Source organism: Geotrypetes seraphini, chromosome 1, assembly GCF_902459505.1.
Source record: "Geotrypetes seraphini chromosome 1, aGeoSer1.1, whole genome shotgun sequence".
NCBI classification, from domain to species: Eukaryota; Metazoa; Chordata; class Amphibia; order Gymnophiona; family Dermophiidae; genus Geotrypetes; species Geotrypetes seraphini.
The window spans coordinates 71,270,793-71,286,586 of NC_047084.1; the positions used below are offsets into that span (position 1 = coordinate 71,270,793).

General features: G+C 44.2%; 1 protein-coding gene across 1 annotated transcript in view; it reads left to right on the top strand.

The window, feature by feature from the left end:
- Positions 1-15,794, top strand: part of AGXT2 (alanine--glyoxylate aminotransferase 2) — an 84,231-nt gene that overhangs the window by 2,348 nt on the left and 66,089 nt on the right. The window contains exons 3-5 of the mRNA XM_033932919.1: positions 334-518; positions 9,383-9,506; positions 13,897-13,991. Coding sequence (XP_033788810.1) covers positions 334-518; positions 9,383-9,506; positions 13,897-13,991 — 404 coding nt within the window. The remainder of the gene's footprint in view (positions 1-333; positions 519-9,382; positions 9,507-13,896; positions 13,992-15,794) is intronic.

Below are 15,794 nucleotides of genomic sequence, written 5' to 3' on the forward strand. Positions count from 1 at the left end.
AAATCTTCAAGTGCCACAAATAGGTCTAATTTTCAAGAGAGCGAAATTACGCGAACTAACCTGTTATAGTGTGCATTGTGTGGAAAGTTTCTTGGTATCAAAGGTTCTGAAAAAGTAAGACAAGGGATCCGGTCATTGTGGGGAAGGGGATGGAGGGTGGAGGAGAGCAATGCCAGTACTGTGAATTCTGAGGGGTGGGCTATTATTTGAGGAATCTAAATTTGGCAAGTCATAAGTATGCATACGCTGATCTAAAGAGCCCACAGAAACTATGATAATATGGGGGTCGCAGTATTAAGGCAGGAAACTAACATTTATCTTTATGTGTCCCAGTCATATCCTTATGAGCAGGTGCAGAGGATCCGCCAGCAGAATCTGTCAGCATCCCTCATAACATATTACAAGAAACCACTGTTGATACACCAAGGATACATGCAGTGGCTATTTGACTCAGAGGGTCGCCGGTACCTGGATCTCTTTGGTGGAATAGCCACTATCAGTGTTGGTCAGTGCCATCCGTAAGTACGCTTCAGAAGTCTGTCTTCCAAATTCAACAGCATCGAATTGTCCAGCTGCTTTTGCTTTTCTTATTCACAAGTAAATGGTTAATCTGCGCGTTTCATGGGGTGAAGAAGAGGCAATAGAAGATGGGGAGAGGGTAAGAGACAGAATGGCTGGGAGAAAAGGGAGGGAGAGTCAAGGATGGAACTGCGGCTGGTGAGGGGATGAGAGCTGAGAGAGTGAGTACAGAGGATAGAAATGGAGAACTAGGGAATGGATGAAAGATAGGGAATAGGAGACTGGGAAAGGAGAAAGATGGGGCAATGGGATTGATGGAGAGGGGATGAAAGGAAGATGGGAAAAGGCGGGAGGTAGATGAAAGGTGGAAAGAAGTAGACTACGGACTAGAGAGTGTGAGAAAGGGAGAATGAGGGGTAAAAATCAATGTGTAGGTAACTTTAGAGGCAGAGAAAAGTGAAAAAAAGAAAGACCAGTTCCAGTCAGATATAGGGAAGGAAGGGAAGACAGGAGAGAGAAGAAAGTGAAAGGCTAATATGGATAAGAATTTAGGAGAAGACTGACATAAAAAAGTGGAACAGATTGGGAGCAACTTAATTAGAAAAGTGCCCAGACAACAAAAGTAGAAAATGAAAAGTGTATTTTTATGTAGTACTTTTTGAGGATTAAAAGATGTCTGCTTTGGGAAATGTACATCTTTTCTATTTTTGTATTTTGCAGATTACAGGAGAAGATGCATGCTTTGGGGTTTTTGTGTTTTGTTTTGTTTTTTTGTTTTACTACTATTGCACTGCTTATAGTCTGGCTTTCTTGGGGGACGAGGGCTCCATGCCAGCTTTTATCTGAATGTTTTTGGGGTCCCCTTTTTTGTCTCAGATGAGGGTCTGTCCATGTTCTGCATGTGTGACTGAAGTGAAAGATTCTGTTGGCATATAGAGGGAAATTCTATACACGGCATCTTACTGGCACCTAAGTTAATTTGGAAATGCTGTTTGAAATGGCAGTACACGTTAAATTTAAAGTGCCTACAGGTACCTAAACAACACTACCTAAACACAACCTAAACAACAGGACACCTAATGCCACTATAGGTATGGCATAACACTGGAAGTGGCATTAGGTACAGTAAAGCACCTGCATAGGTGCAATTCACGGCAAAGATAGGCACCAGAAATGTAGACCTTGAAAACCCTGGCCTATATGTCTGGCGCCTGTCTTTCCCGGAGGTGCAGTTCTCTAAACAGTGCCATGGTGCAAACAGTGACCACTTGTTAGGCAGCCACCGATATCGACGCCATTTAGAGAATCCGGGCCATAGTGTCTATATACTGTAGATGTTGAGTGTCTTAATGCAGGGTCTTGTGTTATTTAGCATAGTGGCTGACTCTATTTGAAAGCAGGTTCTTGGGCATGAGCCACCAAAGGCAGCCCTTATCATCCAAAATTTAAAAAAGTACCGTATTTTCACGTAGATAACGCGCACCCGTGTAAAACGCGCACACGGGTATAGCACGCGGGAAACACAAATTTATGTAAAAAAATTTTAATATAGCATGCACACGTGTATACCGCGCATGCTAAAACCTCCTCCCGCCTACTCCGAACCGGCAGCCTCCCCCCCGCTCGCTTACCCGCGTTTTACAACTTTTTTTTTTCAATCCGATCTGGCATCCCTCCTGCGAACCGGCATCCTCCCCCCCCCCCCCCGCTCGCGTCACCCCCCTCCCCCGCGATCCTACATCCCCCCAGCACCAAACATCTCTTACCCGATTGGGCACCGGCACCAGCACCAATGCACAGGACGTGCCAGTGCCAGTGCCCGAAGATCCTCCCTCGTTGGTTTGGGCTGGGCTGGGCTGGGCGGTGCGGTGCAGGAGAGATCCTCCTTCTTCCTGCGCCGGGCTGGACTAAGCTTTGAGCATTTGCGCATGCTCAAAGCCTTCTGGTCTCACTCTCTATCTCGGAGAGCCTAGTCCAGCCCGGCGCAGGAAGAAGGAGGATCTCTCCTGCACCGCACCGCCCAGCCCAGCCCAGCCCAAACCAACGAGGGAGGATCTTCGGGCACTGGTACTGGCACGTCCTGTGCATTGGTGCTGGTGCCGATGCCCAATCGGGTAAGAGATGTTTGGTGCTGGGGGGATGTAGGATCGTGGGGGGGGGTGACGCGAGTGGGGAGGAGGATGCCGGTTCGCAGGGGGGATGCCGATCGGATTGATAAAAAAAAGTTGTAAAACGCGCTCATGCGTATAACGCGCAAGGTTATGCATGGTTTGTAAAATCGTGTATAACGCGCGCGTTATATGCGTGAAAATACAGTAGTGGTCTCCGCATTATGTAGAGTCACCGCACAAACAAAAAACCATCTTTAAATAAAGAATCTGCCAGTGGAAGGAGTGTTTTCTATTCCTGAGGGAATGTGTGGCCCAGTAGTTAGTCTACACCCTGTGGTTGTGGGTTCAAACCTCACACTGCTCCTTGTGACTCTGGACAAGTCACTTAATCCCCCTCCAGATAGGGAAAAATGCTTGAGTACCTGAATGTGATCCACTTAAAAACTTACTGATAGTGTGGAATAAAAGTTTAACAATTATTATACATGCCAACAAAAAAAAAACATTTTCTTGGTGCCTTGGGGTTTTTTGACCTGTTCCTGGGGTTATTTGGGGCACTGATTCAGAAAATTGCATTGGATAGTCTGCATCCGCTCTAGTTTGTTAGATATGTATCCTTGCTTTTTATGCCTTTGGGATAATAGTCAAACATGAGCATTGGGCAAAAAATGATTGGCCTGTGAGGGAATATATGGTGATTGAAGGACAATATGTAATCAATGATCCTTTGGTAGCACGAGAGAGAATCATACTGCCTTGCCTGGTGAAACAATTTGTAAAGATTTTGAATAAAGATGGTTTGTGCATTGAATACATAGCACCAGGGCCGCCATCAGAAATTTCTGGGCCCCTTACTGAGCAATCCTATTGGGCCCCCCACGCACCCCTTCCCCCCCCCCTGACACCCCCCTTCTTCCATGGGCCGAATACACACATACTTTTCTGCTAATGCTCCACCTAAGCCAGTCCCGTAAAATCTTCTCACGTCCATTGGGTGATTTGGCATAGAGGAGATATTCATAAAAAGAACGTCCGTCAAGATCTTTACTCATAGACTGTGCCATTTGCTTTAAATCATCTTCCATCATTAATCCAAATTGCACAATTCTTTCTCTGTCTTTGTCCTGAATGACATCTGGCAACATTGCTGGATCCTTCCAGTCAACAAATTTATGAGCAGGCGCAGAGAACGCATTTTTAAACAAATGTAGTTTATCCTTGTACTCCTTATGTAATTTTAATCATCTATGGATATGTTTGTATGTTTATTGTTCAAATGGTTTTATTTATGTCCCCAAATTTATTTTTGTTATACGCATTGAAAATATTTGATATTGCGTTTAAATCAAAACCTCAATAAACTTGAAACTTGAAACGAGTGCCCGTGAGATTGTGGGAGGGTTAAATACTCAAAATTTAGAAGAATAACAATTTACTTAAAGTTTTTGCTACGTCAGCTTTCTGGTATCTTTACATACAGTGGCGTACGTAACATATGTAACACCCGGGGCCCATCATTTTTTGGCACCCCCCCATCTGTAAGAAAAATATGATTTTTAGTAACAAACCACACGTCTGTGCTGGTCTGGCTTGTTTAGTTTTACAATGGGTGTATTGATGTACTGCTCACTGCAATATGTAAGATGCTGCCTTTTCCTAGGCACTCCTAGGAAAAGGCAGCATCTTACATATTGCAGTGAGCAGTACATCAATACACCCATTGTAAAACTAAACAAGCCAGACCAGCACAGATCAATCCTACACCGTCAATCCTAACAGAAAACCATGTCTTTCGAACACACAGAACACAGAAAACACCTTCGCCTAGTATGGAATATGTCATCACAAACTAACCCCTCACTCTTTTACAAAAATGTAGTGTGGATTTTAGCCACAGTGGTAACAGCCCTGACGCTCATAGAATTCTGAGCATCAGAGCTGCTACCACCACGGTTGGCGCTAAAAAACGCTTCACAGTTTTGTAAAAGGGGGGATAAAATAAAAATACTGTATTTTCACATAGATAACGTGCACCCGTGTAAAACGCGCACACGGGTATAGCGCGCAAAAAACACATATTTATGTACATAAATTTTTATATACCGCGCACACCCGTATACCGCGCATGCTGCCCGACTCTCCTTTCGCCCGCCCTGACTCTCCTCTGGAGACCCCGACTCTGTTTTCGCCCGCCCCGACTCTCCTTTCCTCTTTGAAGTCCTGTCCCTACCCTGAAAGCCTGATGCCCCCCCCCCGATTCACCCCCCCACAGGACCGCTCGCTGAGCCCTGCTGCGCTGCTTTTTCTTCCGGCGGTCCCGCCCTTTCTCTGACATCAGAGAAAGGGCGGGACCGCCTGAAGAGGAAGCAGCACAGCACAGGGCTCTGAGAAGGGGCAGGACCGCCGGCAGAGGAAGCAGCTGGGCTGGCATCTGGAAACAAGGTAGACAGTTTCTCCATGGGGGAGGGGGGGAGGCTGTGGGGGTGCGAGCGGTCCTTCAGGTGGGGGTGCGAGCGGTCCTTCGGGGTGGGAGTGCGAGCGCTCCTTCCGGGTGATGAATCGGGCGTTGGGGGGGGGGGAACTATGTAAAAAAAATTTTGTAAAACGCGCAAACGCGTATAACGCGCAAGGGTATGCGCGGTTTGTAAAAACCACATATAACACGCGCGTTATATGCGAGAAAATACGGTACACAGTTTCAATGCTCTAGCTCAGAGGTGCCCAAACTTTTTGAGCTTGTGAGCTACTTTAAAATGACCAAGTCAAAATGATCTACCAACAATAAAATTAAAAAACACAAAGCACACTATACGCTGAGAAAATGTTAATTATCATTCCTATTCTGGGTTTTTTTCAAAGAGGTCAAGGCAGATGACTCTATGCATTGTCACCTCAGTAACAACCATACAAAAATAGACAAATATACCCTCCATCCTTTTTATTAAACCACAATAGCAGTTTTTAGCGCAGGGAGCTGCGCTGAATGCCCAGCGCTGCTCTTGAAGCTCATAGGCTCCCTGCACTAAAAACCACTATTGCGGTTTAGTAAAAGGGGACCATATTGTAAAATATAGACAGCAGATATAAATTCAGAACTGTGCATAGTAAGTGAAGGGAAGTTTTCATCTCTGGGAATTTACCCAGTTAACTATTAAGTTATTTGGGCAAATTCCTTTGAAAACTGTGGTAATACTGCCTCCACTTTGCTAAATTTAAAATAAAATCATTTTTCCTACCTTTGGTGATTTCATGAGTCTCTGGTTGCACTTTCTTCTTCTGACTGTGCATCCAATCTTTCTTCCCTTCTATCAGCCTGTATGCTTCCTCTTTTCCACACCTCATGCCCTTCCCCAACTTTTTCTTCCTCTCTTCATGCCCCCTTTCTTTTTTTCTGTTTCTCTTCTTTCCTTCTGTTTCCCTGCCTGCCCCCTTTCTTTCTTTCTCCCTGCCGTTCCCCAAGCCACTGCCACTGCAGCTGCCATTGGGGAACAGGACCCACCAATGGATAACAGGCCTCAAAGCCGACGCCGACGCATGCTCTCCCTGCTTCGGGCCGATCAGTCTTCCTCTCCCCGACGTCAATTCTGCCATCGGAGAGGAAGTTCCGCCCAGCCAGGCAGCGATTGGCTGGCCCGAACTTCCTCTCCGACTGCAGAATTGATGTCGGGGAGAGGAAGACTGATCGGCCCAATAGATTAGATCGCCAAGACAAAGTGAGTCCTGGGTGATCGACTCACTTTGCCTTGGCGAGCTACTGGCGCCCCTGCCTTAGAACACTGCCTAGGACCCTGGGGGAGCCCGGGCCCCCTGTCAGCTCCGGGCCCCTGATTGCAGGACTGGTAGTACTGCCCTGATGGCGGCCCTGCATAGCACATATGTTACCTGAATTTACCATGGAAAAGCTGAAGGTAGGAATTTTTGATGGTCCACAGATCAGACAACTTATAAATGACCCACATTTCATGGCATCAATGAATGAAATCAAATCATGTGCCTGATCTTCATTTGTTCTTGTTGTAAAAATCTTTCTTGGCAACAAGAAGGCAGACAACTACACACAATTAGTATAGGATATGCTCTTTCATTTCAACAGACTTGGCTGTAACATGAGTGTTAAAATCCATTATCTGCACAGTCACTTAGATCGCTTTCCTGGTGACATAAGCGAAGAGCAAGATGAAAGATTTCACAAAGACATAAAAACAATGGAAGCCAGATACCAAGGAAGATGGGATGCACACATGATAGCAGAATATTATTTAAATCTTATGCAGGATTGTCCTGGCAAATGCCACTCTTGGAAGTCTTACAAAAGGAGCTTCTTGTGTGTCGAATGACTGGAAAGTTTGTATCATAAACTTGTGTGAAATAAGTAGATTTTCATGTAGTACACGTTTCTTTTAATGTTTAATGTTTCCTTCATACTTAAAAGATATTAATTTAATCACTACATTAAAATATCCTGATTTTTTTAATGGGCGAGCATAGTAAAGAATAGTGTATGGCACATGTTCTGTATCTCAAAAACTAGAGCTGATAGGAGAAAACTGGTGACATTTTTTGAATCAGCAGGTTAAATATACTAAGGTGACCATACATCCCATTTTGAATGGGATCGTCCCTTTTTCAGATCCCCTGTCCTGTTGTCCCCACGCACAGCTTCGGGACACCAAAATGTCCCATTTTCAGTGATGGGCTCTCTCCCTGTTTCCCCGCCCGCTGCTGCAACAACAGCTGGAAAGGCATGTCCAGACGCTGGCCCAGGAGCCTTCTCCCAGACATCAATTCTGGCATCAGAGAAGAAGTTCCTGGCCAGCCAATCGCTGCTTGGCTGGCCCGGAACTTCCTCTCCAATGTCAGAATTGACGTCGGGGAGAAGGCTTCTGGGCTGACGCCTGGGCATGCCTTTCCTGTGGTTGTTGCATAGGGCAGGAAGTAGCAGTGGGTGGCAGTGGCGGCGGACCAGGGGGGAGCAGAAGAATCGGCGATACGCTTCGGAGGGAGGGAGGCAGGCTTCGGAGGGAGGGAGGCAAACAGACAGGAAGGCTGTTGGTTGCTGAGCTTTCTCATAGAAACATAGAAAGATGACGGCAGAAAAGGGCTACAGCCCATCAAGTCTGCCCACTCTTCTGACCCACCCCATCAAGTCTGAGTGCTAATGACGCAGTTCTTTAGCTCGACCCCCGTAGGAAGTGTCTTTATATATAGAAGGCCATGGTGTCTTATACTATACTGCTTATAAAAAGTAGAGACAAGGAGGGGTATAATGTGTGGAAATGTCACTTTGCTATCCCAACTATTTCTGTCTAGAGATGCCACTGCCCAAGTAGCCGGTATTGCTGAAAACCCACTTATTCAACAAGTTCGTCTGATCCTACAAGCTCCTGATCCTTTCTAAAAGTCCTCTGCCCCTCTCTTCCCGCTTCACTCCCCCTCTCCCCTCCTCTCTTCCCTCTTCCCCCTTTCCCCCAACTTGTATTGACAACTGTCTCTCTTTGTAACTATCAACTTCTGTACACTGTCTTGAACCGAAAAGGTCTGTTATCTACTTTGTACTTTTCCACTACTGTATACCGTCTAGAACTGAAAAGGTATGACGGGATATAATAAAGCTATATTAAAGCTTTATTATTGCTACTCATATACTGTACATGCTTTTAAATATTAGGACCTATCTCTTTCCATCTGTTTCCTGTTCTGCAGTAGAGGGAGCAGACGGTGTACATTGAATGAGTTAAGATTCTGCACTTTTATCACAGGTATCACTTGATCCTCAATCACACTAATTTAATTCATCCATCCATCCATCCATCAGCACCGCTTAAATTCTTATTTGGTTCACTTTGCTTACTATAAACAATTCACTTCCACCTTTTCAAACTTTGTTTGGGTCTCTCATCTCTTGCACACATATCATTCACTCGTCCACTTATTTCACACTCATCTCATTCATTAATCATCATTAATAGTTTCCACACTTAACACCTACATCCATATTTGTAGGAACCCTGAGGAAGAAGTGTTTGTCGAAACACAGATCATGTTGGATCCTTATTTAAATATCTAACAATTCTGCCAGTGATTATTTCTTAATCAGTGTCTATATTCATTTATCAAGAATATCAAAACTATATTCAACATTCCATTGACAGATCTATGAAGCACTCAGAAGTGGCTTGATTATGGGGAAAAGATTTTTACCCGATGTATTTCATTATGCCGCAAGCTTCCTTGTTGGCTTCTCTGTCATATTAAAACATCTCAGCTTCCTCACTATTAATGTTCTCTCAGCCATCTTTGCTTATTTAGTTGACGTATTTTTATTTAACTTATTATTTTTTTTAACTTATCTTAAGATGAATATTTCAGCCAAACCCACTGCGGACATTCATGTTTTGCTGTCTGCATCAGGGCAGGGTTTTCTCTTAGATTTTCATTGCTCTCTTTCAACAATATGGCGCTTATTTATGGGTCCTTATTTAAGGGATCTATTTGGATTTTTATTGCATCTATTAATTGAATAAAAACCTGCATCGGAAACACCTTGTCCACAGTTTTCGGTTTGTTTGTTTTTGGTCTCTCCATTCACTGTGGAACTGTTGGGTTTCTCTTCTGTTGTTGTTAAGATTCTGCACATTCTTCATTTTCAATATGTAATTCTGGGAAATGTCATAGTCTGGGAAAATGCAAATATGTAAAAGTATATGAATTTTCATTGGATTTAATTATTTTTCCTTCCATCTTGCATGCAGGAAGGTAATGGAAGCTGCCCAGAAACAGCTTGGCCGTCTTTGGCACACAACCAACATCCATTTACATCCATCTCTCCATGAATATGCTGTTAAATTAACAGCACTCTTTCCAGAACCACTAAAGGTACCCTATTTCCAGATAAAAACTTTATTCACAAGAGAATTGTCAGATTTTCAACCGATCTTGTTATATTTGCTGTTTGTTGTTACTCAGTTGTATTTAGCAGTACTTTAGATACAGAAAATAAAATTGTTAAGTCTAATATCAGTATGAATTCACTCCAAAACCCACCAAGAACAGAGAATCACTTTATAAATCCCAACTATAAAGCTTATGTGTGCTCATAAATCAATGATTCACAGGCGCCAATCAATAAAACATAAGAACATAAGCAATGCCTCTGATGGGTCAGACCTGAGGTCCATCGTGCCCAGCAGTCCGCTCATGCGGCGGCCCAACAGGTCCAGGACCTGTGCAGTAATCCTCTATCTATACCCCTCTATCCCCTTTTCCAGCAGGAAATTGTCCAATCCTTTCTTGAACCCCAGTACCGTACTCTGCTCTATTACGCTCTCTGGAAGCGCATTCCAGGTTTCCACCACACATTGGGTAAAGAAGAACTTCCTAGCATTCATTTTTAATCTGTCCCCTTTAAACTTTTCTGAATGCCCTCTTGTTCTTTTATTATTCGAAAGTTTGAAGAATCTGTCCCTCTCTACTCTCTCTATGCCCTTCATGATCTTATAAGTCTCTATCATATCCCCTCTAAGTCTCCTCTTCTCCAGGGAAAAGAGACCCAGTTTCTCCAGTCTCTCAGCATATGAAAGGTTTTCCATCCCCTTTATCAGATGCGTCGCTCTCCTCTGAACCTTCTCGAGTAACGCCATGTCCTTCTTAAGGTACGGCGACCAATATTGGACGCAGTACTCCAGATGCGGACGCACCATCGCCCGATACAATGTCAGGATAACTTCTTTCATTTTGGTTGTAATACCCTTCTTGATTATGCCTAGCATTCTGTTTGCCTTCTTAGCGGCTGCTGCACACTGTGCCGTCGGCTTCATTGTCATGTCCACCATTACTCGCAAGTCCCTTTCTTGGGTAATCTCATTTAATAACATCCCTCCCATCATATAGTTGTACTCGGGTTTCTGTTTCCCACATGTAATACTTTACATTTCACAATGTTGAACTTCATCTGCCATCTCATTGCCCATTCCTCTAGTTTGTTCAATTCCCTTTGCAATTCTTCGCAGTCCTCTTTAGTCCGAGCTCCACTAAATAGTTTGGTGTCGTCTTCATATTTTATTATTTCGCACTTCGTCACTGTTTCTAGATCATTTATGAATATATTAAATAGCAGTGGCCCGAGCACCGAGCCCTGTGGGACCCCATTCGTGACCCTCCTCCAGTCCGAGTAGTGGCCCTTCACTCCTACCCTCTGTTTCCTACCCGCCAACCAGTTTCTGATCCATCTATGTACGTCTCCTTCCACCCCATGGTTCTTCAGTTTCCGGAGTAGGCGATCATGGGGCACCTTGTCAAAGGCTTTTTGGAAATCTAGATATATGATGTCTATGGGGTCTCCTTTGTCCATCCGTTTGTTAATTCCTTCGAAGAAGTGCAATAAGTTCGTTAGGCATGATCTCCCCTTGCAGAAACCATGTTGGCTGGTTATCAGAAGTTCGTTTCTTTCAAAATGTTCATCGATGTTTTCTTTTATAAGTGTTTCTGCCATTTTCCCCAGAACCGAGGTCAGACTCACCGGTCTGTAGTTTCCCGGGTCACCTCTTGATCCCTTTTTAAAGATGGGCGTAACGCTGGCTATCTTCCAGTCCTCCGGGATCATGCCTGTTTTCAGGGATAGATTGCAAATTTGCTGCAGTAGTTCCGCTATCTCCTCCTTTAATTCCTTCAGAACCCTTGGATGGATTCCGTCCGGACCCAGGGATTTGTCAGTTTTTAGTTTTTCTATCTGCATGCGTACATCTTCAAGGCTCACTTCCATGAATGATAATTTTTCTGCTTGATTTCCATTGAAGAATTGCTCAGGTTCCAGTATGTTGGATGTGTCTTTGTTTGTGAATACAGATGAAAAGAATATGTTAAGTCTTTCTGCCACTTCTTTCTCCTCCTTCACCACTCCCTTCCTGTCTCCGTCGTCCAGCGGTCCCACCTCCTTCCTAGCCGGTTGCTTCCCTTTAACATATCTAAAGAATGGTTTGAAATTTCGTGCATCCCTGGCTAGCCTCTCTTCATACTCTCTTTTGGCTTTTCGAACCACTTGGTGACATTCTTTTTGATACTTCCTGTGCTCTTTCCAGTTCCCCTCAGTTTTGTCCTTTTTCCATTTCCTGAATGAATTTTTCTTATTGCCTATCGCTTCCTTCACTATTTTAGTTATCCACGCCAGGTCTTTTGTTCGACTCTTTTTGCACCTCTTGCACCTCTTTCTGAATCTGGGAATATACAGATTTTGCGCCTCGCTCACCGTGTTCTTGAGAAAAGACCAGGCATGTTCTACCATTTGCCTTTTTTTGGAAGTGTTCCTAAGTTTCTTCCTTACCATTTCCCTCATTGCTTCGTAGTTTCCTTTCCTGAAGTTGAAAGTTGTCGCTATGGTTCTCTTTCCTTTCGGTATTCCTACCTCAACCTTGAACTTGATCATATTATGATCACTGTTTCCCAACAGTCCCACTACCTCTACTTCCTTTGCAGGTCCCCTGAACCCATTTAGGATTAGATCCAGAGTGGCATTTCCTCTCGTTGGTTCTCTAACAAGCTGCTCCATGAAACAATAGCCTCCAGGAATTCTGTCTCCCTAGCGCATTTTGAGCTTCCAAGACTCTAGTCTATCCCGGGGTAGTTGAAGTCTCCCATAATAACCGTGTTACCGCTTTTGCATTCTCGTTTCATCTCGGCTTCCATTTCTTCATCGATATCTCTGGTTTGCCCGGGTGGATGATAGTATAGGCCCATCTTTATTTCAGGCCCTTTCCATCCCGGTATTTTAACCATAGCAATTCCAGCTTGTTGGTTATCTCTGCTGTGTCCATTTTTGTCGATTGTATGCTTTCTTTTATGTATAGGGCTATTCCACCTCCTTTCTGTCCTGACCTGTCCTGGCGATAGAGCTTGTACCCCAGCAGTGCTGTATCCCATTTGTTTTCTTCATTCCATCACGTTTCAGAGACTCCAATGATGTCTATGTCCTCTGCATTGGCCATGGCTTCTAATTCCCCCATTTTGTTTCTTAGGCTCCTTGCATTAGTATGTATGCAATTTAGATCCTGGTATTTTCTTGTCTTCATTTCCTTTCCCAGTGCTTCGGTCTTTAGTTTCTTCTCTTTTGTTACAATCTTTCTAACCTCCTCTTCTGGGTTAGTCGACTCCTGTAATTTGTCCATTGTTTCTTCCCACCCTTTTTTCCCCTTGGTATCTTCATGGGATACCTTCTTCCGAATCGTCGACGCTTGGTTGACTGTCGGCATTCCCCTTCTTCTTAGTTTAAAGCCTGTTCTAGTCCTTTCCTGATGTTGTTTGCTAGAAGTCTTGTTCTCGCCGCGCTCAGATGCAGTCCATCTCTCTTGTAGAGCTTCCTCTTGCCCCAGAACCTTGTCCAATTCCTCACGAAGTGGAACCCTTCTTCCTCACACCATCTCCTTATCCACGCATTTGATTGTAGTTCCTCCTGCCTTTTCACATCCAGTGGTGCAATTCATGGCTTAATCATAGCACACAAACTTTTGTAATCCGCCTTGAACCGCAAGGTAATGGCAGAATAGAAATCTCTAATGTAATGTAATAGGTCCAGGTACGTTAGATAGATTGTGAGCCCACCGGGACAGATAGGGAAAATGCTTGAGTACCTGTGTGAAACCGCTTAGATAACCTTGATAGGCAGTATATTAAAAAAAAAAAAAATCCTAATAATAGAATTGAATCTTTCAAAAGTAACAAAGTTTCAAAAAAAAAAAAAAAAGGTTAAATTGAAAACGCTTTCCCCCTCTTTTACAAACGCATAACGCGGGTTTTAGTGGCGGTAGCTGCTCCGATGCTTATAGGAATTCTATGAGCATTGGAGCAGTTACCGCCAGTGCTAAAACCCGCGCTATGCGTTCGTAAAAGTGGGGGGTCAGTTTTGCAGATCTGAAACCCGGCTTTGACACGAGCCATGTTTCGCAATCGCTATGAGTCAGAGGTGAAGGTTGGATGTACCGACTCCACAGCCCTGCTTTCTGTATCATTTGTTCAGTTTCATCTCAAAGAGAAGAATGACTTAACAGGACTTGATGATTATGCCAGTTTTTCCTCCAAGCACTTATCATTCTTGGTCTGGCTGAAGTGCTGAGATCTCATGGAACCATACACAAGGCTTACTGAAGTGGAGTGATGACTTGGTGTTAGATAGCCCACAAATTAGCATTGGTTTTATGATTGTAAAGGACATTATGTCAGTGTTTAAGAAGACAAGGTTGATTACAATTTTATTTCTTGACTTTAATTTTCCTAGATACTCTATTTGACTAACAGCGGTTCAGAGGCAAATGATTTAGCAATGTTAATGGCAAGATGCTATACCCAAAGCTTCGATATCATTAGTCTCAGGTAATTATAATCATAAGCATTTTATTAATCTCTTCTGAAACAAATGTTAAGAAAACAAGAGTTGTATAAACTTACATGGATAAGGTGTTGTCTGAATCGTGCCATTATACATGTAGGATTTTCCTCTGCCCCTGGCCTTCCTGGTATCCCACCCAGTTGGATTTGGCCATAGAGTGACTTATATGGTGGAGCAGAAAGGAAGGCCCGACATCGGTATTGCCAAAGGGGGAAGTCCTCGGACCATGACTCCAAGGCTGGGAGCACCCCCTTATGGTCTGCACCCAGAGCAGACCTCCCTTCCCACCCCCCATTGGTATGCCACTGCTTGGGACCTGGGTGGGCCATTGTTGGTAACAGGATACTGGGCTTGATGGACCTTCGGTCTGTCCCAGTATGGCAATTCTTATGTTCTTATGTTAATTAGGAGCTAATGCAGAAAGCCCCATCTTGGGACAAGTACTACACCTTACAGCAGTGCTCCTCAAATGTTTTGAGTGAGGTCCAGAAACTTTAGCTGTCTGGAACTCGAGAGGGTTCAGAGGAGAGCGACACGCTTGATAAAAGGGATGGAAAACCTCTCATACGCTGAGAGATTGGAGAAACTGGGTCTCTTTTCCCTGGAGAAGAGGAGACTTAGAGGGGATATGATAGAGACTTATAAGATCATGAAGGGCATAGAGAGAGTAGAGAAGGACAGATTCTTCAAACTTTCGAAAAATAAAAGAACAAGAGGACACTTGGAAAAGTTGAAAGGGGACAGATTTAAAACGAATGCTAGGAAGTTCTTCTTTACCCAACGAGTGGTGGATACCTGGAATGCGCTTCCAGAGGGAGTAATAGGGCAGGGTACAGTACAGGGGTTTAAGAAAGGATTGGACAATTTCCTGCTGGAAAAGGGGATAGAGGGGTATAAATAGAGGATTACTGCACAGGTCCTGGACCTGTTGGGCCGCCGCGTGAGCGGACTGCTGGGCATGATGGACCTCAGGTCTGACCCAGCAGAGGCATTGCTTATGTTCTTATGGAACCTGGGATCTGTAAATTACTGTGTGCATGTTAGTTTTATTTTTTCATCTATCTCACAGTTTTCCTTCTTCTTCTCATTGCCCGCCAATGCAGATTTTTATTCTCTCCTTTGTTTACCACTTGCTCACAATCTTGTTCCTTGGTTTAGATCTCCCTCTCACGTACATACATTCTCTTGTTCTCCCCTCCCAGTCAACTTATTTTTTCTCTCTCTTCCATTGTGCCTCCACAAACCTATCCACTCTTGTGTTCCTTCCTTTACATATATGCATGCAAATATATACAATCCATTCCTTTTATCATCTTTTCCTACCCTTACTCACTCTGTCATTTCTCTCTGTTTTCTCTCTCTGCTCCATATATATATTCTTGCTCTCCCATGTCTTGTTCTCTTATTCATATACGAAGAATCTCAGCATCTCTCCCTCCCTCCCCCCCCACCAAGTCCTTCTCCTGTACCTTTGATTCAAGCAGGCAGCTGCTATCTAGATCTAGGGCCTTCCCTTGGTTGTGCCCCACCTGTGCGGAAACAGGAAGTTTCATCAGAGGAGACAGGATGGGGCTGAAGGAAGGCATCGGATCAAGCCTGCCAATCACCTGTCAAAGTATATGAGAAGGAGAGATGCTGAATGGATCTGGGGGTTGGGGATAAAGCCCTGGTTTAGGGGAAAAGGAAAGGGTGAGATGCCATGGTATCATGACCAAAAAAACCTGGCATCCCTGATGATCCACATGGGAAGGCTTGATGATCCAGATTGTGGACCGCATTCTGCCATA